The following is a 26,874-nucleotide window of genomic DNA, read 5'->3' as shown; positions in this document are numbered from 1 at the left end:
AGATTTGCAAAATAATGCAATTTTTAATGAAATTTAATAGAATTTTTTGAATTATAGTTGTATTTTTGAAAAAAGAAAATGGGTGAATTTTTGCATGTATAACAGGATAACACTCTTCTTTTCTACATCCAATATGCCTTTTCTCACTATTTATTTATTTTGAAACAGTTTTGATGGAAATTTCTTTCACCGTGACATTAAAACACATTTTGAGTTTATTGAAAAATGTTTTTTGCTTTTTATTTAAACTGATTTCATTATGTTCGATAAATATCTACACGAATAATATATTATTAAAAGGTTTGATTCTTTTTTGTTTATCAGGGGCAAAGGGGGATTAGAAACAATAAGCAAGACCAGTAGCGATTCGCTTTTAGCAAAGTTTTGCGGTTTAACGATACATACACGATACGATTAAAAAAAAGTAGTTAAAATAATTAATCGGCATAGTTTAATCAATTCGCTAATTAGGCAAGAAGGTTTCTCGATTTGATTGTTTTTGTTGCTGCCGTTGCCGGCTGCGATTTCCGCGTTTCAGCAGCAAGAAAAAACTATAATCCATCGCGCAAAAGAATTGAAGCATTTCGCCACGCTTGTTCGGCGTGACCCGAGTTCTCACCTCGATTTAGTTAGTTGTTTTTTGTTTAGGCTAAATTTAACCCTATCGCATGATTGTTTCTTGCTTCAAGTTTTTTTCTTCTATAATTCACAGATACGTTACTCTCCGATTCGATTTGCATCTCAAACGATAATTTTCCTCATTTACACGTGTACAGATCAGTCTAGATTGGTTCTGTTTTTTTTGTTTTGTTTCGCTTTGTCTTGTCTTGTCTTTAGTGGCGTTTGAGTTTTGTTAGCGTTTTCCCAAAATATAAATAACTCTTTTTTTGTATACAATTTCGAAATACACGAATACTAATAAAATATACAAACAACAATTTGCTTACAGCTAGGTTGTGTATTTTTTAAATTTCTTTTTTTTGCTTTTTAAAGTTGGGTTGTATAAAGAAAAGAGATAATAATTTGATTATTATATTGCTGCTGAATAGATCGCTTGGGGCGCGAATTGCATTCTGGCTTACTAGAACTAGAACTTTCTTGTTTTTATTTTCATAAAATTTGATAATTTCTCTCTCTTTCTCGGTTATAGTATGTAAAAGTACGGCTCATTCTCTCTCTCTTTAGTATTCACACTCGCACACTCACGCACTCTCCTTCCAAACACGTTATCACTTCAACGCAATCCGGACGCTGCCGTTCGGGAGCTTCTTCATCATGTTCCAGACCTGTATCCGCGTCATGCGCTCGATTGAAATGTCATTAATGGCAACAATTTCTTCGCCGGCCCGCAGCATGCCGGATTTTTCCGCGGCGCCACCTGAAATCGAACAAAAAAATACAAATTAAATCTCCGAACTCAGAAGCCAAATTTTCATCAAAGTTACCCATGAAGATCTTCTTGATCATCAGCGGCTTGTTGCCGGCGGGCGAGTCGAAGCCTCCCTCGATCGAGAAGCCGAGGCCGGCGCCGTCCTTGAGGATTTCCACCATCCGGCTGCCGCCGACGATGGCGGCGACGCCTGCTGCGGCGAGTTGGGGCGAAGCGGAGACGCGGTCATCTGGGGGAAAGTTCAAATGTTTGTTTAGTATAAGGAGTGAAATGTGATTTTTTAAGGAGAATTATTACCACTTGCGGGAGTGATGGAGGAACATTTGGACTCATCGGCCGAAAGAAGACCATCTTCGGAGGCGGTTCCGTCGAAGACACTTTCCGCTGCAAAGGGGAAAAAAGAAAAATAAATATAATGTAATGAAAAAAGTGAATGTTTCGTTCCTCTTTTATAAATGTATAAATCTAATTCAAATAATTAAACCTTCATGAAAAAAAACAGATATCAAATAAATGAAAAATAATAACTGTTTGTTAATTTTCCAATTGAAAATTTTTTAAGGCAAAAAAAAACATTCCAAAAAAGATTGTGAAAATTCGAGTATTTTCGAAAAATACGGCAATTTGAAAAAAAAATAAGTAGGCGGAATATACCCATTTTAATCACTCTAAACCGTTCACCAATTCTCATCACTTTTGCAGTTTTCCGCTATTAAATCAACATTTTTAAATACATCAAGAATGGAGAGTTGCTTGCTCACTTTTATTTGAGCTATTTGTAATTCACTTTGGAACACTCAAAAACAGTTTATAAAAGCTGTAATTCATGATTAAAATGCTGAAAGGCCGATAATAGAAATAGGTAGAGAAATGGTATATTTCCCCTATTTTACAAAAAAAAAATATTATCAAGAATAATGGATACATATTGCAAATCATGAAAATATCAGGTTTTTTATTTAAAAAAACGGTCCTTTTTGAAAATTTGTTTTGTTTTACTAAAAAAATTAAGATGTAAAAATGCGTATGCCTTTCGCTTCATTTGATACCTTTATTGAAAATTATTGGCATTAGAGAAAATTTGAAAAAATAGGCTATTTTGTAGAAATTTAGTATTTTACAAAAAAAAAACGCGAATTAAGAAAAATTAATATAAATTTTCTGTTCGCAAATTGCAAATTTTAAAAATTTTAGTTTAAAAATTACCGGTCTTTTGTGAAAATTTGTTTTTTTACTTAAAAAAAAGTCTTGAAAAAGGTGAAAATGCATATCAAATTTCGCTTCATTTGATACCCATATTGCAAAATAAGAAAATTAGAGCTTTTTTTTGGGAAAAATACGATATTTTGTGAAAAATTTAATATTTTACAACAAAAACATTAATAAAGAAAAGTGCATACCCATTTTGGGTTCGTTTGAAACCCATATTGCGAATTTTAAAATTTGAGTATTTTCAAAAAAAGTACAGTATTTTGTGAAAATTTGTTTTTTTTTTCACAAAAAAGCCTAAAAAAGTGAAAATGCATATGAAATTTTGCTTCGTTTGATACCCATATAGCAGAATATGAAAATTTTAGTATTTTCGGAAAATTATAGTATTTTACAAAAAAAAACTCTGAAAATAAAAATGCATACCAATTTTCTTTCTTTTTTGTATTGCGAATTATAAAAAAATAATAATAATTTCTAATATTAGAGTAAATTTGAAAAAAATGGCTATTTTGTGGAAATTTAGTATTTTACACAAAAAAAAACGCGAATTAAGAAAAATTAATATAAATTTTCTGTTTCGCAAATTGCAAATTTTGAAAATTTTAGTTTAAAAAATACCGGTCTTTTGTGAAAATTTGTTTTTTTTTACTTAAAAAAAGTCTTTAAAAAGGTGAAAATGCATATCAAATTTCGCTTCATTTGATACCCATATTGCAAAATAAGAAAATTAGAGCTTTTTTTGGGAAAAATACGGTATTTTGTGAAAAATTTAATATTTTACAACAAAAACATTAATAAAGAAAAGTGCATATCCATTTTGGGTTCGTTTGAAACCCATATTGCGAATTTAAAAATTTGAGTATTTTCAAAAAAACAGTATTTTATGAAAATTAGATTTTTTCACAAAAAAGCCTAGAAAAGTAAAAAGGCATATGAATTTTTGCTTCGTTTGATACCCATAAAGCAAAATATGAAAATTTTAGTATTTTCGGAAAATTATAGTATTTTACAAAAAAAAACTCTGAAAATAAAAATGCATACCAATTTTCTTTCTTTTTACATTGCGAATTATAAAAATTTGAGTATTTATAAAAACGTATTTTGCAAAAAAAAATATTTTTTAGCAAAAAAACCTGAGTATTTTCGAAAATATACGATATTTTTTAGTGTTTATGTATTGAAACTTACTAGGTATTAACAAAAAAATATAGCTTTACAAAAATAACATGATATGGCTGAATTAAGTAAATTTTAGAAATAAATTAAAAATAAGTTATCGTCCGATATTTTCGATAAGATTAGCGCCGAATGAATTATCGAAATAACAATAACCATATATCATCGTTATCGTCCCGATGAGAGCGATAGAATTATCGTTATCGTTATTTCGATAATTTTATCGTTAACAACCTTGATTCTGAATCTTCCAATTGATGAATAATTGTATTTTAGTTGAAGCTTAATTCTTATTTTTGCTTAACAAAATAATTTTTTTAAGTTTCAAATTGGTCTTTCAAAATAAATGTGAAAAAATAATTGTAGTTCTTAACAGTTTTTCCCGCATTCCACAAATATGATTCAGGTAAAAACAAACGTTTGCTTCCTGAATTTTCAGACCTTTAAAAAGATAAGAGTGGTATAAACTTTCAAAGTATAAATTGTTTTGGCATTGAACAAGTGTCCAAACTGTCTTTTTTGCGTATTGTCTTTTATTGTTAAATAATTCATAAAAATATGCAATGGTTTGTTCAGGAGTTTTTTGATGTTTTTTTGTTAACAAAAAATCGAAGTGTAATTTCGTTGTCTTAATATATTTGATATTTCATAGTAAAAATACAAATTCAAATTTTGTTTTTTTTTTTTATAGCAGGCAACTAAAATTTAAAAAAAATATTTGTATATGGAGGAAAAGGCTGTAAATAATTTGAATTTTGACTAACTGTTTATGTATTTCCAAATTGATTGCTTGAATTATCCAAAGAAAAAATAACAAAGAAGGTGCAGGTGGTTATGTGACTGACATGACCAATATAAAAACAATCACATTTTTAACATATTGTTGGATTATTTCGGAAATTTTGAAAAAAATAGTCATGTAACAATAATCAAACTTAAAATTATTTTTTTTATATGATATAGATACAACTTTTTAATTAAAAAGCACGTTTTAACGTTTTAAGCAACAATGGGAGTGGGACTTTCGCTGAAATCAATTGAAATGACCTTTTTCTGGTCCAATTTCAATAATTTAGTATTCCAGTAAAAAAGAGTTTAAAATGTTCTTTTATATTCTTCTCGGAATTTTAATGAATAATCAAGAAGTTATTCCCTGATAAAAAGCTATTTTTTATGTTCATAAAATTTATTTTGATACACATTTTAAGGCACATTAAAAATAAATTTGTTTAGCTGGTTAAACTCTTGACATAAACTTATTTTATTTTGTTTGGAAATTCTTAGGAACATGTCAAAATTGTTATTATTTTACACGGAAAAGGAGCGTACTTTTATTACGTAACGCAAAATTTGGACTTTTCGGACCTCCTCCTCGCCTCATTACACAGTTCTCATAAAAATAAAAATATATTTATATGAAGAAACGTTTCCAAAGGAGAATTTTGCCAAAATATTTGCTAAGCCAGCAAATTGCTGCACGAAATCAATACCAGTAACTTAGGTCTGGTGATTTTTTTTTAATTACCAAATAGGAGCAGGGGAGGGGGGGGGGGGGCAGAATGGACCGCCTAAGGGAAATGCACCAAAAACCATAGAAAAACATAAAAATTTATGAATCCAGTGTAGTAGGCTTATGCTTTGGAATGTTCCCTTCAATGTTGTATACTTGGTTGATGAATTTTTTTTACTTAAAACTATTTTTGAGCCACTTTAAAAAAAAAGTTTTTTCGACTAACTTTCCAGGGTGCGGGGCAGAATGGGCCACCTTAGAAAACAAGCCATTTCTTCTAATACAACGTTGAAGGGTGATAAGAAATTACTTGAGGGACCTTTCCATTATAGTTTCCATGAAATTTGATCACTTTTATAAAAATAGTAACTTAAAAAAACAAAGATTTTTGAAAATAGTGTAAATATGTCGAAAAAAGACACTATTTTTACAACTAAGCGTCGAAACAACTAAAAAATCAACTTTTGTTGCATTAAACGTGATTTGTGAAGCTACCAGGAGTGAAATAATCCATTTAGCTCAAATTTTTTAACTTTTGATTGTTTTTATAAGGCAGGAAAAGGGTGGTCCATTCTGCCCCCAAGTGGATTTTAATTTAACACATCCACCACCAAGCCTCTAAATAATTTTAAGGTTCCGTTGTTGTTTGTTTACTTTGGTTGTTACATCTAGTAACATTATAAGCATTGAACAAACTTTTTCAAAAAATCCAACTTTTCAGTAAGCTTATTTAAAAACCTCGAAATAAACAACATTTCCGTGGTTTTTCTAAAAAAAATAAATTTTTGCTCATAATTCGAAAAATACAATGAATTCAAACGTCATTGTCGGTATGGTGATGTTTTTTGACATCCTTTATAAGACCCTTGCCTTACAATTGGTCTAAATCCATTCTAAAGCCTAAAACCAAGGGTGGCCCATTCTGCCCCCCCTGCCCCTACCAAAATTAGTTTACAGCGGACAATCTACAGCTTAATATTCTGCGTGATTTTCTGCATTTTGATATTCTACATGGGAATTGTTTTTCTGGAACGTTACACAATCCGTTTTATAATCCTGATTTTGAGAGATGTTCAATGAAAAAAACTAAACGTTCCAAATATCAAGCTAAACCATGTAAATGGGCCAAAGCCGATTTGTAAACAGTCTATCCTGCTCACATTCAACAGTTGCAGGATAGATTGTTATATGGCTCAGTTACATTGTTTATTTCACATTCTAACTTTTCTGCAAGTCAAATTAACCGGTTTTACTAATTTTTCAAATAATAGTTGTTTCGCTATGTTTAAAACAAATATTCAGAGTTAATCATCTTTTTGGTCGATAGGTGACCAATCAAATACTGCAATAATTCCGGCCCAATTCGGTCAACTCACCCTCATTGCTCACGATGTCCAGATCCAAATCCAGCGACCGGGACGCCTTGTGCTGAATCTTCATCATCTTGCTGCGCTCCTGCGCTCCACTGCCGTAATCCGCCATCATCTCGTTCTTCTCGGCGAGCGAGCTCAACGACCCGAGCGAGGGCCGCTTCGTTTTCGCCAGCTGCAGCAACGCCACCGCCCCGGTATCGATCGTGAGCGACTTGGAGCGCGTGATGACCATCACCACCTCCGGGCGGGGTGTCTAGAAGAACCAATTTGATTAGTTTCGGGGGTTAGTTTGGGGTTAGGGTGGCGATTACCTTAAGTACACTCAGCGATTCCCGGTGGGTCAGTCCACGCATGCTGAGTCCGTTGATGGACAGGATGCGGTCACCGCGCCGCAGGCGCCCATCCTTCTCCGCCGGCGAGTTGCTCAGGATCTTGTGGATCTGTAACAGGAGTTTGGTTTAGAGTGAGGTTAGAATTACAGATGGCGCGATCTTACCGTGATCTCCTTCGCTTCGTAGTCGGAACCGCCGGCCAGCGTGATGCCGATGCTGGATTCGGGCGTTTCCCGCTGCAGCACGATCACGAAGGCTTCGGGGGTGGCGAGCGGCGGGTCCGCCTCCTCGATGATCAGCTGTAGATCCTGGGGTGTGATCAAGCTGTGACTGCTGCCGAGGGACGAGAAGCTGCCGTAGTCGGACGGGGTGCTGCTTTGCAGGGTTTGCGAGGATCCGCCGGTGCCGGTGGTGTTGCCGAGCAAGCTGTTGGTCTGCAGCGAGGACACTCCGGACGAGGAGGACGCGAGCGAGTCCCAGGACGAGAAGCGATCGTGGTTGTTGGTGGTGGTGGGGGCGACCGGGACCGGGGTTGATTTGGGGAGTGGGGTTACGGGGGGTTCCTTCGGGGTGATCTTGACCGGGGATGGGACCACGGTGCTGTTGTTGGACTTGGCCTCGAAGTTTTTGCGGATCTCGGCGAGGTTCAGCTTCTTGGAGTCAACGGAGGAGCGTAGCTCGCGCTTGGTAGGTGCGATCTCTTCCGATTTTGAGACGACTTGATCGGAGACCGATCGAGTGTACTTCTTGAGCTCGGCGCGAACGCCGGCAGGCTGCTCGACCTTGGCCGCCTCGTGGCGAACCCACTTGGCGAGGTCAGACATGGTGTTGGAGTTGTTCTGGTTGGCGATCGCGACCGAGTTGATCTTCTCCTTGACGATCGGCGGTTCCACCGCGGTGGCAGGCTTCTGCATAGGAACGATCACCTCGGTGTCAACGCTGGCGTTCTCCTCCACGTCGGAGACGACCTCCACGTACGAAGCGACCTTGATCACCTTATCCACAATACTGTCAACCGAGTCCACCACCTTGTAGTGGGTCAGTTCCTTCTCCTCGAAGCCGTTGGCACTCTTTCCGTTCGTCAACGAGTTGCGCGGCTTTGACTTGGACTTCCGACGCTCCTCCTCTTCGTACCCATCGGTACTATCACCATCCTCGTACCGCTTGATCTTGCCGGCGTCCTCGATCTTCAGATCTCCGCGACCGCTGCGACTCTTGGCCGACGCCAGCACGTTCTTCCGGTTCATGGACATCTCGTTGGACGAGGACTTGGAAATGCGACGACTCATGTCGATCGCCGGAGTGCTTCCCACCGAGCTGCAGCTCGCCTGCGATCCCGAACTCGAAGTCAACGTGGAGTTCGAGCTCGTGATCGAGGTGTTGGTCTCCGAGCTCAGCGTCCTCGTGAGGACGTACTTCTCCGGCGGCGAAGGCGCCACAGGGGAGACCGGAGGCGAGGAAACCCTCGAACTCAGCACGGAATCGCTGTCGTCACCACTCTCGTCCTCGGTAGTCATACTACGCTGATCAAGTCCCTTAGGCGGCGGGTAGACCAGCGAGGTTCGCGGCGGTTTCGCCGGTGGAACCGGGTTCAACGGCCGGCGGAACGCAGCTTGATCTTCCTCTGCCTTCTCCGCCTTCAGGTTCCGGAAGATGCTCTTGTAGGTACCTCCAAGTTCTGAAGGCTTCGGCGCAACCGTTGGGTGGAAGGAACTTCCATTTGCGGACTTGCCCGGAGTTGGCAACGTGGCCGTTTTCCGCGCGTAATCCAACTTAAGTACGTTCGGCGAAGCCGACGACGACAGGATCTTCTCCGAATCCTTACTCTTGATGATCGGCAACCCGATGATCTTCGTCTCAGGAAGAACCTCTGCCTCCGGCACCTTCTCCGGGATCACCAGCCCTCGCAGCTTGGACATTGACTTTTTACGCTGCTCCAGCAGGCTCGTGATCGACGACTTCCTCCGCTCCTCCGTGTTCGTGATCGTGGCCAAACTAGTCCCATTCGAATACCCCGAAAAGCTCGTCGTTCTCGCCAAGTTCTTCACGTTTCCAAACAACCCACCATCACCCATCTTCCCCTCCCCATTCACCTTGCTCCCGTTCGACGGGTTCAAGTTCTCAACGCTGAATGCCTTCCCCAACACCACCGGCTTCGAACTCTCCAGCCCAAACTTCCCACCGTGGTGATGTGACCCATTCTGAACCCCGCTATGATCAACCTCATCCAGATTCTCCACGCTATGCGCCTTCTTCCTCAACGTCGCATAAGTCTCGATCGGATCAACCGACGACTTCTTCGGGTACCCACCATCACTTCCCAACAAGTTCTCCGAACTCTTGGTGAAATCTTTGCTAAACTTCCGCAGGATCGGAGATCCTTCCGGACCCCCACCACCTCCTTCACTACCTCCACCCCCACCGCCAGACCCATTCGAGAACATGGCGATCTTGTCGCGCACGCTCCGCTCGGACTTTTCATCCTTGCGCCAGTTTGAGCCGACCAGCGTGACGCGCGACGGTGGTTTGTTGATCTCGTGGATGTCGAAGGAGCGGCGGCGATCTTCGATCGCGGAGGCGGCCGACTTGCCGTTGCTTTCCGGAACCAGCGAGTTGGAGCGCGCCGGGAAGATTGGGGGCTTCTTGAAGGTTGGTTCTGTGGTGGGGTTTGGGTTGCCGTTGGTGTCGAACTGCTTCAGGACCAGATCCTGGCGGAAGACCTTGCGCGGTACCGGCGGTGGGTGCGTTTTGGGCAGGTCCGGAATGTCGTCGTAGCTGATTGGAGACAGAAAAGGTGATATAAGAGTTAGTTTTGAGGAAGATTGTTATGCGTTAATCCTAAAGGTTCATTCTCAAATAAATCACCCGTATAAAAAGTTTCGATTTTGAGAACAAGTCCCGAGATCATTGACATATCAGTGTATTTATAGTATCGACCACGACGGTTCGATAATCTAGTCACAAGTATTTGCCAAAAAAAAATGCATCTCAATGGGATGAACCGATTAAGCGAACGAATGAACACAGTTTTGTGTTGGTGTGCGTTTAGGAGAATGCTTCTCTTGGTGTATAAAAGCAAAAATCGTGTTTTAGTTTTAATATTGAACAAGCGGTGTCTTTCGCTAAAAGCAGACTCGGAAATTTTTAAAAGGAACAGCTTTGCAAAATTTTGCTTGTTCTATTTCTAATAAATTAAAATTTCATTTTATCGTGACAAAATAACTACAAAAAAATAAAATTGTCGTTCTTAATAAATCATTAAATCAATGATTTCATAACATTTTTTTTTTTCATTAATTCATGAGTTCTGAGCATATTTAAAGTTCTAATATAAAAATTAAAATTAAAAAAAGACAATCTGAAATGAATGGCTGAACAAGAACACCAAAAATGTTGAACAAAACATGATCTAAGTATTTCAGCAGTTTGGTTCATCATCGATATGATTTAATTAAACTGTTTAATGATCTGAATTCAGCACAGACAGATTCTTTTTAAGAGAAGTTTTTACTTAATGACTGTTTTCCAGTATCAGTTGAGTAGAATTAACAAGTTTAAAAAATCGTTAAAAATTTGGTTTGATAAAAATCTACTAGAGTTTTTAAAAGTAAGGAAAACAATGTTTCATGAATATAATGCTATGGTTTGAAAAAACAAACTAGATTTTATGTGTTTTCCCTTGTTCTCATTAAACTTTTTATATGAAAAAAAATATAAAAAATTCGAATTACAAGCCTAGGTTTCTATATTTCAATTTTAACAAAATATTTGCAAAATCAGTTGATAAAGCTTCTATTTTCATTTAAATTTTGAAGATTTTTGAAAACAAAATGTTGATGAATATGAAACCAACCGAGATGGTTTCTGTAAAGTTTTAAAGTAAAACAATATAAAGTTGAAAATGAACAGAAAAGAATATAGATAATAAAAAAGCAGGCGTTAATTCCCAGTTAATGATAATTCAAATTCAAAATTCAAATGACGAAACATCGAAAAAATGTCATTATTGATGTTTTTGAGCTGACCTCCATTATTTATTTTAAGTTTAAATAAAAAATAATTATTGCTCTGTTAGATAATGGGTAATGAAGCGAAATTTGGTATGCATTTTTTAAAACAGTTTTTTTCTTGTGGAAATACTAAAATTTTCACAAAATACCGCATTTTTCGGAATTTCTCGGATTTTCAAAATTCGCAAAGCAAGCAATGATTTAAATGTATTTTCAGTTTATTTTTTTTTAAATCACTAAAATTTTCACTAAAAATATTTTTTTAAGGTACTTTAGTTTTAAACAAAGTATCAAACAAAGAAAAAAAAATATGTGAAGCACACAAAACTTGAATGAATAATTCAAATTTCACTTCGTTTGATACCCATATTAATTATTTTGAAAATTTTAGTATTTTCGAAATACACGGTACTTTGTCAAAATTATTTTTTTTTTTGAAAAATCTCTAATAAAGTGAAAAGGCGTACAAATTTCGCTTCGTTAGATACCCATAATGCAAATATTGAAAATTTGAGGAAATTTTAAAAAAATACGGTATTTTGTAAAAAAAATTGTTTGTTCCTAAAAAACTCTAAAAAATTGAAAAAGCATACCAAATTTCTCTTCGTGTGATACCCATATTGCAAATTTATGAAATTTTAGTATTTCCAAAAAAAATCGGTACTATGTGAAAAATTTAAGTATTTTTCAAAAATCTCTAAAATGTGACAAAGCATACCAAATACCGCTTCGTTTGATACCCACATTGCATATTTTGAAAATTTAAGTATTTTCAAAAAAATACAGTATTTTGTGAGAAATTTTAGCATTTTCCAAAAATCTCTAAAACAGTAAAAAGCATACCAAATTTCGCTTCGTTTAATACACATATTGCAAAAAAAATAGATTTAATTTGAGTATTTTCAAAAAAAATACGGTTTTTTGTGAAAATTTTGGTATTTTCTAAAAATTTAAAAAGCATACCAAATTTCGCTTCGTTTGATACACATATTGCACATTTTGAAAATTTGAGTATTTTCAAAAAATACGATATTTTGTGAAAATTTATGTATTTTACTAAAATCTCTAAAATAGTGAAAAATCATACCTAATTTCGCTTCGTTTGATACCCATAATGTTGATTTTAAAAATTTGAGCATTTAAAAAAAACGGTATTTTTGTATTTTACAAAAGTATCTAAAAACGTGAAAAAGCATACCAAATTTTGCTTCGTTTGGTATCCATAATGGGTAATTCTCCGCCAACTCACACAGCAGTTGCCCCGACCCCTCTTCGATTTGCGTGAAACTTTGTCCTAAGGGGTAACTTTTGTCCCTGATCACGAATCCGAGGTCCGTTTTTTGATATCTCGTGACGGAGGGGCGGTACGACCCCTTCCATTTTTGAACATGCGAAAAAAGAGGTGTTTTTCAATAATTTGCAGCCTGAAACGGTGATGAGATAGAAATTTGGTGTCACAGGGACTTTTATGTAAAATTAGACGCCCGATTTGATGGCGTACTCAGAATTCCGAAAAAACGTATTTTTCATCGAAAAAAACACCAAAAAAGTTTAAAAAATGCTCCCATTTTCCGTTACTCAACTGTAAAATTTTTTGGAACATGTCATTTTATGGGAAATTTAATGTACTTTTCGAATCTACATTGACCCAGAAGGGTCATTTTTTCATTTAGAACAAAATTTTTCATTTTAAAAATTCGTGTTTTTTCTAACTTTGCAGGGTTATTTTTTAGAGTGTAATAATGTTCTACAAAGTTGTAGAGCAGACAATTACAAAAATTTTGATATATAGACATAAGGGGTTTGCTCATAAACATCACGAGTTATCGCGATTTTACGAAAAAAAGTTTTGAAAAAGTTGGTCGTCATCGATCATGGCCGTTCATGGTCACCCGCGACAGACACGGACGACGAAACAAAGAGAAACGCAAAAAGTAACTATAAGCAAACCCCTTATGTCTTTATATCAAAATTTTTGTAATTGTCTGCTCTACAACTTTGTAGAACATTGTTACACTCTAAAAAATAACCCTGCAAAGTTAGAAAAAACACGAAATTTTAAAATGAAAATTTTTGTTCTAAATGAAAAAATGACCCTTCTGGGACAATGTAGATTCGAAAAGTACATTAAATTTCCCATAAAATGACATGTTCCAAAAATTTTTACAGTCGAGTAACGGAAAATGGGAGAATTTTTAAAACTTTTTTAGTGTTTTTTTCGATGAAAAATACGTTTTTTCAGAATTCTGAGTACGCCATCAAATCGGGCGTCTAATTTTACATAAAAGTCCCTTTGACACCAAATTTCTATCTCATCACCGTTTCAGGCTGAAAATTATTGAAAAACACCTCTTTTTTCGCATGTTCAAAAATGGAAGGGGTCGTACCGCCCCTCCGTCACGAGATATCAAAAAACGGACCTCGGATTCGTGATCAGGGACAAAAGTTACCCCTTAGGACAAAGTTTCACGCAAATCGAAGAGGGGTCGGGGCAACTTTTCCCGATTTCGTGTGAGTTGGTAGAGAATTACCCTAATACAAATTTTGAAAATTTGAGATCTTTCCAAAAAAAATACGGTATGTTGTGAAATTTTAGTATTTTCCAAACATCTTTAAAAAAAGGTGAAAAAGCATGCCAAATATGTAATATTTGAAAAAATTGATATAACCGTTTAAGAAGATTTTAAAATAAGTTATCGTCCAATCTCGGCGATAAGATTATCGAAAATTTGATAAAAATATGATCAAATCCTTAACTTGTTAAAGATAGGAGGTTCCCCTAACCTGAGAATTAATGTTCAAACAAATACAAAGTTTATGTATTTTATTTCAAAGTTGAAGATAATTATTCAATTGCATGATGTTAATTTTCTACACCTTTTATTCAAATCCCGAGCAGACGGAAATAACGTGGGAATAACATTTTTTGATATTTTAAAATACTAGGCCAATAACATTTTATGTTATTTATAACAAGATTTGTTATTCGCCGTTATGATTTTTTTGTTATTGGATTGTTATTGTAATAACATACTAATAACATTTTTAGTTATTCTTCGAACAAATCTTTGTTATTATTTTTTGTTATTTTAACAACTAATCCGATCATCCCAATAACAGTTGGAGTTATTCTTCCATAACAAAAAATGTTATTCCCAAGTTGTTTTGGCTTTCAACCAAAATCAGACCAATAACAAATTTTGTTATGATAACATAAACTGTTATTAAACCCTTATGCAAAAATGGATTTTTCAAGAAGATTCCATAACATTTTCTGTTATTTTAACAGTATTTGTTATTGAAATGGCATGAATTTTGTTATTACCGTCTGCCCGGGATTAAAAAAATATATAAGTCTTTAATCTTCAGCTGAGTCAAATATCATTTGATTTATTTTGTTTGCTACGATAGTTAAGTTAAACCCAACAAACGCAGATAAATTCCGTTAAAAAAATTGCCTGATATTGATTTTTCAAACAAAAAAAAGTTTAGTTAAGACTATACAAAAGCTAAGGCTACAAAAGATACTATTGAAATTTTATGCCATTCGACGCAAAAAAAAAAACTAATCAAAACAAACTTTATTCTCTAAATTTCGAAGCAAAAAAATGAAATATTTAAAACAGCTACTCGATTGAAAAACATCTGAAAATTCTTAATCTGAATAATAAAATTCACGACTAATTTTTTTTTGAAAATTCCAAATTAAAAACAAAAAATTAAAGGGGTCATAACATTTCACGAAGGTTTGATTTTTCAGCATTGAAATTTGGACCATTATTTGTCCGTACTTCTCTATGACAAAATTTTTTAGGAATTTTGTCATCTAAAACAAATTCAAAAATTACAAAGGTTAAAAAAGACGGGTTTTTCAAGTTGGTTTTTTGTAAAAAAAACCCGTTAATTTTAAAACCGGCAAAAAAATATCATTGTATCTATTATTTCTGTATACAACTTTGCCGAAGACACCAAATCGATCAGAAAATTCTTTTAAAAGATACAAATTTCAAAAATTTACTTTGTATGGACAGCTGTCAAAATTGTATGGGTGAACCTATGCCACAAAATGGCTTCAATAGTCATTGAGAAGGCCCTCACAAAGTTTGAGCCAAATAAAAAATATTAAAAAAAAACTCTTTAACTTTAAAAAAAACTAGGAAAATAATTTTAATTAAAAGATTTTAAAGTTTTGATAACAACTTTTATCAATACAACGCTTATTTAAAACCCACCTGGAATGTTTATCCCCCTTGGGCGTTCCCCCGTTGATGACCGCCGCCACCGTCGAGATCATCCCGTTGGCCGCCGGTTCGCTAAAGTTGGGCGGGAACTCATGCCCGTCCGGTGGCAGCCGGGAGAAGGCCGGTGGCACCGGTGGCAGCAGTGCCTTCTGACTGTGCTGCTGCTGCTGCTGAATTTGATGGCCGTAGCTGACGATCTTCGTGGTCGTCGACGTCGGCTGGTGCACGGTGCTGGCAATCGCGGTCACAGTCGTCGTCGTTGTCACCACATTGTTCATTTGGTCCATGCTGGTCGCTGAGGTGGTGGTCGTGTTTGTGGCCAGATCGGTGGTGCCGACTTCCGCGGCGGCGTTGATTTTGGTCAGATCGACGTCGTCGGTTGAGCTGCTACCGTTGGTGGAGGTGGCACTAGTTACTGCTGCTGCTGCTGCTGCTTGGGAAGAATTGGCTGATTCTGTAAAGAAAAGAAGAAGGAAAAGAAGGTAAGACGACACGTGAAATATGGCGTTCAATTAATATTAATTTGTTGGCGTCTTGAAGCTTGAAGAAGTCGAGATTTCAGCTTCCCCTGCACGACAAAGGATTCGATTCACGATTTTGTTCGTGGGAGATTAATCATCGCAGCTCCCCTCCCTCCTCTGTCGTCCCCGAAAGATCAACGAGGTGATGGGTTTCAATTACGCCGGGTAAATCAACACCGTTAACCCTCAACAGACAACAGTGTTTTTTAAGGTATTTTTGCAATTTCCAAAGAGTTTTATTCGAGGGTTAAATCAACGTTGACGTCCACAAAGTTGAACAATAAATTTCTCATGCATGACTCAATATTTCGATGGTGGCTGTCGCACATGCAAGCCACGTATCGCACGTAGAAGGTCCCACGCGCTCGCGAAAACTCGCCAAGAAAAATGATCAAACTAGATCTCCGGGAGATTGGTACTTGGCGCGCGATTCGCGTGGCTTATTGAATTCCATTTGGTCAATAGCGTCGTCAAGTCCCGGCGGCGCTTGTGGTCGACACTTTGATGAGTCATTTTGGCGTTGACAGACGGGGGTTTCGGTGCTGGTAAACGGTTTTTGATCTTCAAAATTGGGTTGAAATATAAAATTTAACTGTGGCAAAACTAGCTAAATAACCGAGAAAAAAAATTAAAAGATACGAACTTTTGATTCACTTTTATTGAACAAAATCACATTCCAATGAACATGAAAGAAATATCTACAATAAAAACAATGTTAAATCAATATTAAAACTTAAGGAATATTTCTAGTGCTTAAAAACACTTTAAGAAGCTGACAAATTAAATGTTTTGCCCTTTTTGAGAAAATTTCTTTTATGTTTTTTGTTTGCTTATTACGATTATCACAGAGTTTTTAATATTTGAGATATATTTATAACTGTTGATTTTACCGTCCGATCCCGTTCTCAGCTGGAGTTATAAACATAACTCCTTATAAAAAATATATATAATTTAATAAAAAAAATTGCATTAAATCCCAAATTATAGCAGAACTAAACCCATGAACTTTCAAGTATGTGATCTTGAAAGCAAACAAACTAAAAAGTCAGTTATCACAGAAAGCAAAAGAAATGTGAGATTTTTTTGTGTTCGAAACATCTTTTTCCAAACCAATTAAACTCTTGAACTTCAAATATTCATGTCAATAAATAATAAAAACATATATTCACAGCTTTTAATATTCATATTAACATTACAATTATTTCTCATTGTTATCAAACAATATTCGCACATTTAACAACATTTCTCGACCTCAACATCCTCACAAATTTTCATCAAGAGTGATAATTCGGTTCAAACAATTTAGATACTATGAGAAAAAAAACCTAACAAAAGGGGAAAGCCTGTGACCTTCGACATCCTTTTTCATTTCCAATTAAATCCAACAATTCTTCCATGGTGACCACTCAAATCTAATTTTTGAATTCTCGACTTTTTTGTCATTTTGGAATTTTGGTAAAAATTGAAACTCAACAAAATTTATTTGTATAAATATTTCGAAAAATGCCTTTTAATTGCGATTCAGAGAGAAAACATAGCTTATCATCGTTTTAACGTATAAAAGATGTACAATTTATTAAATGAGCTAAAGATTTTATCCTTCATTTTTGGTAAGGAAAGAAAAAAGGGGTTAGAAAAAGCTAAAGACAAAATATTTGATAACCTATACTTATTATCAAAGGAGAAAAAAAACATACCCTATCAATATGATTGCAAATAGTATTATGCTTCAAAATATTGAAAACAATAAAATAAGTTTAAAAAAAGTTGTATAAAATTTATTATTTGAAGCAACATTAGGCTGGTACAAATTTTACTTAAAGTTTTTGTCTCCCCCTTCAAAATTGGCCCGAAAAATCAGGGGACAAAAATATTATTTTTTCAAAAAATTTCAAAATTTTAATGGAAATCGAACTGCAATCAGCTGAAATCAATTTAAATTGCATTCCCCTGCGTTTAGAAACATTTTTAGCATGTTTGGGTTGATTTAAACATCTTTAGAATTTTTGAAAATTTGCAATGTAAACTATCGCAAAATGTTTTTTTTTTTCACAAAAATTTTTGTTTCGTCAAATCTTACATTTTTTGAAAACTAATGATTGCAAAACAACTGAACTAGTATAAAATGCATTTTAAAACACTTTTTCCATGCAAATGTTGAAACTATGGCTTGTTATTTCAATATTTATATTTTTTATTTTTTTGCCCTCCCCCCCCTCGACCCCGGCTAGAACCGAGGGACAACAACTTTGTATAATATTTACATCGGCCTTATAAGATCTGCAAAAAAAACTGTTAAATATTTGACATTAAATCTTAGAAATTAACGTTGTGTTACTTCTACAGTTGTTTTTTCAAATACTAATTGTTCTTTGGCTTCAAAAAGTAAAACAAATACTAAATTAAAATCTTATCATTATTTTTTTTAAGACGCCTGAGCACAGCTTTATTCGCATTTATTATCAGGTTTCCTTTTGAAATTTGGTTAATTTGAAATTCATGTTTATTATTTAATTTTGTGTGTTTCATATTTAATATAAAAATACAATCTACTGTTTTCGGAATTTTAAAAATAGCTGCAGCTGTCAAAATGCTTATGCGCCCTTTTCAAATGTTGTTCCAGATGTATACATTTTCAATATTTTTTGATATTTTCAAAAAGCAAAAAAAGTTGTTCAATTATTTTTCATTGAACACGAGAAACATTTGTTTATCATTTGCTAGACAAATTTTTCCGATAAATGAAAATTAATCTTTATTTATATTTTTTAACCCAAATTCATAAATTAGTTTAAGAGCTAGAGTGCCCAAAACTTTTAGAATGGCGGGCCAAATTTGAATCTGAGCATTGAGGTCAAAATGTAAAAAAATGTTATTGTTTATTAAAAAATTAACTACGTTATTTCAATCTTTTTGTAGTAAGAATGTAAAGAAAAGTAAATTACTATTTTCTAACATTCAAATCATCAAATCCAAAATTAATAGATTAAAATTGTGGAAGGAATCTTAAATTTGTTGTTAAGTGTTCAAAACGAATCGAGTGTAACTGGATGAAAAGTGTACAAAATATTACAAAATTATTCAAACGATAGACATTAATTTACAAACAAGTATGCTTGGAATTCCAGACTTTTCCTGACTCTTTGACAAAAAATTACAATTTCTCGACTTTTTCCTGTTTTTTGAGCGGATTTTGGCAAATTCCAAAAATTTTCTCGACTCGTGTGGCCACCATAGTCTAGACCATGAACGACCATCCTTAAAAAAATGACCATAACTCTGAACGTGAGGTGATTAACTGTATTTCAAACTTTAAATCATAAATATGGATAAGTAAGATTATCTATACAAATAAACGAAACTTAATCCATCTTTTGGTGATTGTTGCCTTCTTCGGTAGAGCTAAAACTTTTGAAAAAATCAACCTTTTTTGCACACACCGAAATTGACAAAAGTAAAAAAATGGAATAAGTAAAAGTTGTTCATAAAAACTAGATTATTTGAGACAAATCATACCAACAAAGTATTTAAAATTTTAAGCTTAGACTAAATTTTGACAAAAGTAAGACAAAAATCCACAATATCTCAAGATATTTCGTTCACTTGCATTCATCAACAATCTATCACTATAGGTATACCTGTGAAGATCAGCAGACCTCGTCACTAGTTCAAACTCTCCTAACGAGAACCCTCTTCCAACACACCATCATCCTCTTCAACCGATCCATTCCGCTTAAGCACCGATCCTCACCACTCAGCACTAAATTGATGTTTCTGCCACAAATCAATTACCCTCCCTTCCGAGAGTACACACAACAATCAATTGAGACAAACGTTTACTAAGAGAGCAAACAACTAGCGCGAGCGTACCGTCGTTGAACTGCGTTGAGAAATGATCTCCAAGTGGACACCGCACTTGAATCTCGCTGATGAAGATCTGCACAAGAACTTCTTTCTAAAAGAATTTTCAAAGATGCCACCCGCGAGAACATTCTTCGACTTCCAAAAAAAAAAAGGTTCTCAGAATCTAGATCACTTCTGATCGCGCCACGCTTTGATCAATTACGGCGATCCCGAAAACCCGAAAAAAGAAGGGAGAGGGGGGATAAAATCAATAAACGCTGCTTGATAACTACTTCTTCGGGCTGAACGCGCACGTTCCGGACATCATCGTTTAATCTAGGCTTCTTCACAGTTGATTTTGGCGGGTTTTATTTTTTGCGGAGTCATTCTGGGAATTTTGATAATCTTTTAACTTTCGCGATTGGTTGCAATCAAAAGGGGAGGTAGGAGGGAGTGGGAGGAAATTGAAAGAGCTTTATCGATGCTTCAAATTTATTTTTCACTTCTTTTATACACAACTCTACACAAGTCTACACAACTCTACACATGTGTAGAACATCTCTACTCTTCTCTACACAATTCTACTCTACCCTACCTTACTCAACAAAACTACACACAATTCTACATAACTCTATCAAACTCTACAAAACCCTATCAAACTCAACTCAACTCAACTCAACTCAACTCAACTCAACTCAACTCAACTCAACTCAACTCAACTCAACTCAACTCAACTCAACTCAACTCAACTCAACTCAACTCAACTCAACTCAATTGCGATGGGAAAATTAACATTTGCTCCAAATAAATTAAGGTGAGACGATAAGGAAGAAAGGCGCAGCCGTTGGTTCGTGAAGACGATCACTTTGCGAATCGTAAAATCAACGGACATGTGTTTATCGAAGCTTTGGCCAAGTTTACGACCTCCGCACGCTCTAAATTTAGGTGTGCTGGTTATTAAAATGGTAATATCACTTTAAGGTGAGCATAGAATGGGGGCTTGACTAGGCTTCAATCGGTTTTGCGAGCGCGTTTTATGGGTAATTTTTGGCGGCGAAGGGAAATGTTTACGAATAAAAATTTACGATTTTTGCAATGAATTTGCTATAAAAAGTTCCTAATAAGCCACTTTGCCGGTTGAGGAACTTTGTTCTGAATAACATTCACCCATAACTTCGTGGTTGGGTAAAGTGACAAAACGAAGGAAAAAAGTCAACCTTCTCCTTGGCCAATATCGTAAATAAGCCAGTTCTTCCAGGTCGTCCTCCAACTGTGTCCCCCAACCTTCTTCTCCAAAATCCCGAATCCACGCAGCTCCACGCTTACCATTTGATTATATATTTAATTTATTTTTTGTTTTTAAATTTCTGCCAAGTGTGTCGCGTTGCTCTCCCTTCCCCCTCCCCTCCAAACCTGAATCTTTCGACCAGTTTCGCAACTTTAATCCATAATATCTTCCCCACTCTTCTTGGTAGTTTTGGGAACTTTTTTATTTTTGCTCGTCCACGAGTTCAACGACTTGGGACGACGACTTCCATGGTAGCGCGCGCGTTCTTCCTCGTTTTCCTGTTTATTTTTTTACTTTTTGGGCCAGGGAGCTTTCGCTGAAAGGTTCAATCTCATAACTGGAATAAAAATGGAACAGAGCTTAAGGCAGCGAAGAAAAAAACAATAATACGGCCAAGAACTGGAATCTAGAACTCACACGCGAATAGAAGAAAGTCGTCGAGTCTCGGCGCGAGGGGGAGCTTATGATTTGGGATTGAATCGATTCTGGGACAGGGAATTTGTGGCACGGAAAAAATCAATTTGACTTTAAGAAAACAATTTCTACATAGTTTTTAATAAGTTTTTTTAAATGTTTTTTTTATACTATAGTAAGTGCAAAATGAAAAAAAAAACATCTTGTCATATTTTTTGTGAAATTCTTTGAAAAAATATCTCCAAATGAAAACATGCTGGTGGTTATGTTACAGGCATAACCAATATGACAAAGATCTTTGCAAGAAGCTTTTACTCAAATCTTTTCATTGGGTAAAACCAGTACGACAATTTTGAAAATCAACAAACGCAAAAAAAAGACTTGACAAAAATATGAAATTTGAAGGCTAAAGTGGCAAAACGTGGTTTCAGTTTTTTCAGAGGCGTTCTCATTTTCATTACTTGCAATATGGGTTCTTGCTACGTAAAATTTTGTGTAGATTTGCATTGTTATAAAATTAACAAAATATTGTTTATTTAACGAAAATACTCATTTTTCATACTATATTGTATTGATAATCACTGAATTGCAATGTTTAGTGACTATCACAAAGTACTGTCTATTGTTCTCAAAATACTATCTTAAACCTATTAAGTCATCGAACTTAACATAAGAAATAAATAAAGCTCCTTTTTTTTTAGGTGGAGAAATCACTTCAAGTTGTAGGTTTTGGTGAATTAAATCCTAAAAAACAATGTTCAGAACTCAATTATTTTTGTATTTTTAAAATGTTCATTTTAAATTATTGTACAAGCATAGTAAGAGATTTGATATATTTTTAAGTTAAAAAAATGAAATTTTTCGGGATCAAATTTAAAAGAATCAAATTAACGGAAATTTCACGAAGAAATTTCTAGAAAATCTGATGTTCAATATATATTTTACAATTACATTTTTTTTATAAGCTATCAATTATCATCACCAATTTTAAACGTGTAACAAATAAATTTAGTTTTACTTTCTAAGTTCTTTTACGTGTGTTTTTGAAATTGTCAAATCAGACGATTCGTTTATTAAAAATCAGTAAAGTGACTTGACATTATCTATCGAAAAGAGCTAAACCAACTTTTAAGAGTGAAATTTGTGAAACTGATTTTATCAGGCATCGCAAAAATATTTTGGTTTTGATGAACGAAATAAAAAAAAGTATAAAAATTGTTATAAATTTATTGAAAATAAATATATGAACTAGCCTATCAAATTTTTTATATTGAGTTAAAAAAAATCATATTGGGTATCTCAAAATCTAAACCAGATGTAACATCCTTGTTTGTCTAATAAAAATGTGTTACATCATATCAAAAACAAAATCATTCTTTTAAATCAAGAAGCTAAAAAATAACCGAGCCACGTAGCCCAGTGGTAACGCTTCCGTCTCATAAGCGGTAGATCGGTGTTCAAATCCCGGCTCGGACCAACACAAACTGGTGATCTTTTCCCTTCTGGAATCGATTGCTTAGTAAAGGGAAGGTAGTGTATCGTCACAAACTGGACCTTATCACGACACCTTAGGGAGGCGACCTATAGAATGTTAACATTAACCTTAACATGTTAACATTAAGTTGAGAATGAAACTGCCACTGAATCCGCTTTGTAAATGCCAGCCCCGATTTAAGGGTGTTCCCCTCAGGAACTGGGAAAGATTTACTTTTTTTTTACTAAAAAATAAACATAAAAAAATGTGGAATTTGCATTGACAAAGCTCAATCAAAGACATGTTAACTGATTTAATTATAATGTTTTATTTTAGATTATTATTTTCATATTTTCAATCAAAATATATATTTCTCGATTAAATTTTCAAAAGGTCCTATCTGCATAGGAAACCCATGAGGGATAAGTTGTTTTGAAAATTTATTCTAGATTTGACATCCTGAAAAATAGATTTGTCGGAAAACACAAAACCTTTGACAACTTAAACTTCCTGTAAGGGGCCATCCATAAACCACGTGGACAATTTTAATATTCAATTTAATATTTTTTTCTATAAAATTCTGGAAGAGCTTGATTAATTTATTATTATTAAAACAACACATAAAACAAGAATCATCATAAACAATTGGTTACATATCAAAAAAAAATCTAAAATAGCATAAAAAGTCTTTGAAAGTGGTCAAGTCAACTCAAAACTCAACATGAAAGCTCATGCTGTGCCAAAAATGGACACGAGCCTTCACAAGAAATGCCTCAACAAAAAAAGTTCGCTCAAATCTCCACCAAATTTGCATTCGTGTGCTGCATCACCAAACATATAACAACAATTACCTCCTCTCAAGCTCTTTTTTTATGTTGTTGCTTTGAAAAGATACCGCACCTTCGAATTTTTCCCTCCTTCTTCTTCTCAGCTACCTTCCTTCACTTTTTTTCATTCTTCACCTCATACACCTGAGCCCGACTGTGTTGGCGCATGCGTCGACGCTGCGGCGGCGGCGCTCACACCGACTTAATTATGATGTTTGTAAATAATTACGCATCATTATGGGATTTTTTGCTTGCCTGCTTGACTTGAGACTGCCTCCGCCGTTGACCACAGGGTGATGAAGCGCGAGCGCCACGACGCGGCAGTTGAATTAACTATCATTACTTTCCGTTGTCGTCGTGTGTGTGTGCAAACTGACCGTCAATAAAATGACATTTGGCAACACTGGTTCAAGTGAAACAGTTTGATTTCTCCTTGACACATGTAAATAGTTTGACCCTGAACAAGTGACAGTTTGAAAATTTGGTGACGATTTTCCTTTGTTGCGGGTTGACGACCTCCCAGTAATACCCAATAATTCTGACAAATTTAATCGCTTGATTAACCCACCGGAGGTCGCGTACGTGTACTTTGTACACAGTTTGTAAGGGCACTTGTAAGAAAGCCGAAAACACGCGACTTCCCGAAGGTTAAAAAACGTTGCAAAACACAAAAAACATCACATCTTCCACTGGGAGGTCCGCACGCGGCCACTTTCAAATAAATTAACATTAGTTAATCCCTTAGGCTCCCCCCTCGAAAATTAGTCACATTTCGCCAAGAGTTCCCAAACCCCAAACAATCCGCAAATGACCATATTTCACTCCGGATTTTCCGCTGGTACCTAATGAAATTATAAGGCAAACAAAGCTAATGGCCGGTCGGGGTAAACAAGAATCGACGACGTTGGTCATGTCCGCCGCCGCCACCTGCTGCTTCGGCCAACTTCCAGCTGATCGGAGAAATAGCGGTTATTAATTTTAATATAATTTTAATTTCGTTCCACGCATATATTTCAGCGGGTCGTTTGCGGTGGGTCAAAATTTGTTTTTTGCCTGATTTGGAATGAATTTTGGTGGGCGAAAAACAAAAAAAAAACAATCTCGGTAGAGAGGGCAAATTCTTGGCTGGTTTTTGTCACATTGGATCGAAAGAAATGTTAAGCTCTATATATGATGGACGAGACTAGCGCAGAAAGGAAGAGATTAAAATGAGACTAGTCAAACGTTTCAGGTTGAGGATACACGGAAAAAGTTTTAGATAGTTGTTTGCTTGTTATTTAAAACATTTCTGTTTTGGTTTGGAGAAAACATAAAATATAAATAATTTTTAGTAAAATTCTTCAATGGATTGTCTCTTGTGAAGTTTGAATGATTTAAAATAAAAATGTTTAATTTTGTTTGTTTGTTCAAAATACTTAAGGAAAATTTATATAAAATTTCGAGAAATGATGTTAAATAATAACATGGAAGTATTCGGTGTTTTTTTTCATTTTGAAAAAAAAAGTGAAAAAGTATGATGATCTGGCACCACCGTTATGAAATATCAAATCTGATGAAAACACATCATGGTCCGGTGTTTAAACGTTATGTAAAAAGGACTGCGGAGCTGTTGTACTAAATCATTTAAAACATAACCAGTGAGTCTTACGATTCAAGGATCTGGCAACACTGTACAGTGGTCCAGATCGCAAAAGTTATTGGAAATGGATTTTGGAAAAATGGTGACGTTCTGGAGCTTTGCTGTCTTGAGAAGAGTTGTTGCAAATGGGTAGGGGAAACTTTTTGTTTGGTTGAAAAATAGGGTGGTTCACGATTAGGGCGTTTTTCAATGTCTAATTTTTGGGAATATTTTTGGATTTTTTTCGCCATCTAGAAAGTTGTTGGGCTTGCCAAGTCTGCCCTCAGAATTATGCCAATATGTCGAAATATTGATTTATGGTCACATTTTGGGGTTCCTATGGGTTTATATGATTATTTTGCATAAAACCCAAAATAGTGCTACATTTTCGCAGAAGGCGTATATTGAAAGATAAAATTTGGGTGTCTATGACGAAGTTGCTAAAATTGGCAAGCCCAACAACTTTCTAGAAGACGAAAAAATCCAAAAATATTCCCAAAAATTAGACATTCAAAAACGCCCTAATCGTGAACCCCCCTATTTTTCAACCAAACCAACTCTTCTGAAAACACCAAACTAAAGCTCCAAGAAGGCACAATTTTCCGGAAAGTCCATTTTGCGATCTGGGCCAATTTTGCAAATTTGTATAAATTTTTGAGCAATTCTCTAAGACTTTGGAGATCATTTTTTTTTAATTTTTGATTTTTACGAAACTACATTGATAGAATTAAGTTTTTTCCCCAAAATCAAGAGTACAAATTATTTACAGATGGAATGTTATACAAGTATACTGACCGTGGTAGGGAAGTGTCCAAGTACTTCAAGAAGAAGCTTTCATAAAATTTTCTAAAGTTTGACATGTTTGTTTACTATAATTACGTAAATGTTGATTAGTAGTATAATTTATATACTTTCAAAATAAATCATTTTCTCAACAGAGATGAGTTCCAATCGGAAAACAGACTGCATTTTCGGATTCCTCGAATACTAGGACAAGATAAAATTTGTTTCTACATAATAGATTTTATGTGTTTTTGAAACACAATCCGAAAATCTTCAAATTCATAGACATTTTCAGTAAAAAAAAATAAAATGCGAAAACTATTCATTCGTGCTTCGTATTTAATTTAATATGCAATATAAATCAATATTTTTAACAGACAATACTAGTTTAAAAAAAGAAGGCAGATTTTAAATTTTTATCAATTTTACCTAAAAATTATATGCATTTTGTTTTTAATTTAATAATCTCTAGATAAACCATACCAGTTGGAAAATAATCCAAAAAATATTTGATAGCCTATCAATGTAACCCCGGATTACGGTACTAATTCTATGACCATAGAAGTAATTTTGCATCAGTAGTCCGTCCATACAAGTCTCCATGCAAAAAGGCTGTATCTTTTGAACAGATTTTTTTTTTTATTTATTTGGTGTCGTGGGAAAAGATGTAGGTGAGCAGTTCTCTACGGAATCGGTCTTTTTTCTTTAATTTTAATTTTTGTATTTTTTAATCCAGCTGAAACTTTTTTGGTGCCTTTGGTATGCCCAAAGAAGCCATTTTGCATCATTAGTTTGTCCATATAATTTTCCATACAAATTTGGCAGCTGTCCATACAAAAATGATATGTGAAAATTCAAAAAT

General features: G+C 35.1%; 1 protein-coding gene across 1 annotated transcript in view; it reads right to left on the bottom strand.

Moving 5' to 3' along the window:
• Positions 1-222: 222 nt before the first annotated feature.
• LOC120414035 (uncharacterized) overlaps positions 223-26,874 on the bottom strand; it is a 352,822-nt gene continuing 326,170 nt past the window's right edge. The window contains exons 3-9 of the mRNA XM_039575057.2: positions 15,236-15,698; positions 7,158-9,768; positions 6,973-7,101; positions 6,665-6,914; positions 1,688-1,774; positions 1,446-1,619; positions 223-1,378 (exon numbers count right to left, since the gene is read on the bottom strand). Of these exons, the coding sequence (XP_039430991.1) occupies positions 1,230-1,378; positions 1,446-1,619; positions 1,688-1,774; positions 6,665-6,914; positions 6,973-7,101; positions 7,158-9,768; positions 15,236-15,698 (3,863 nt within the window). The 3' untranslated portion in view covers positions 223-1,229. The remainder of the gene's footprint in view (positions 1,379-1,445; positions 1,620-1,687; positions 1,775-6,664; positions 6,915-6,972; positions 7,102-7,157; positions 9,769-15,235; positions 15,699-26,874) is intronic.

The sequence above is a fragment of the Culex pipiens genome, chromosome 2, assembly GCF_016801865.2.
Source record: "Culex pipiens pallens isolate TS chromosome 2, TS_CPP_V2, whole genome shotgun sequence".
NCBI classification, from domain to species: domain Eukaryota; kingdom Metazoa; phylum Arthropoda; class Insecta; order Diptera; family Culicidae; genus Culex; species Culex pipiens.
Note: the sequence above shows the minus strand (reverse complement) of the source record. Positions and strands in the feature narration are given on the sequence as shown.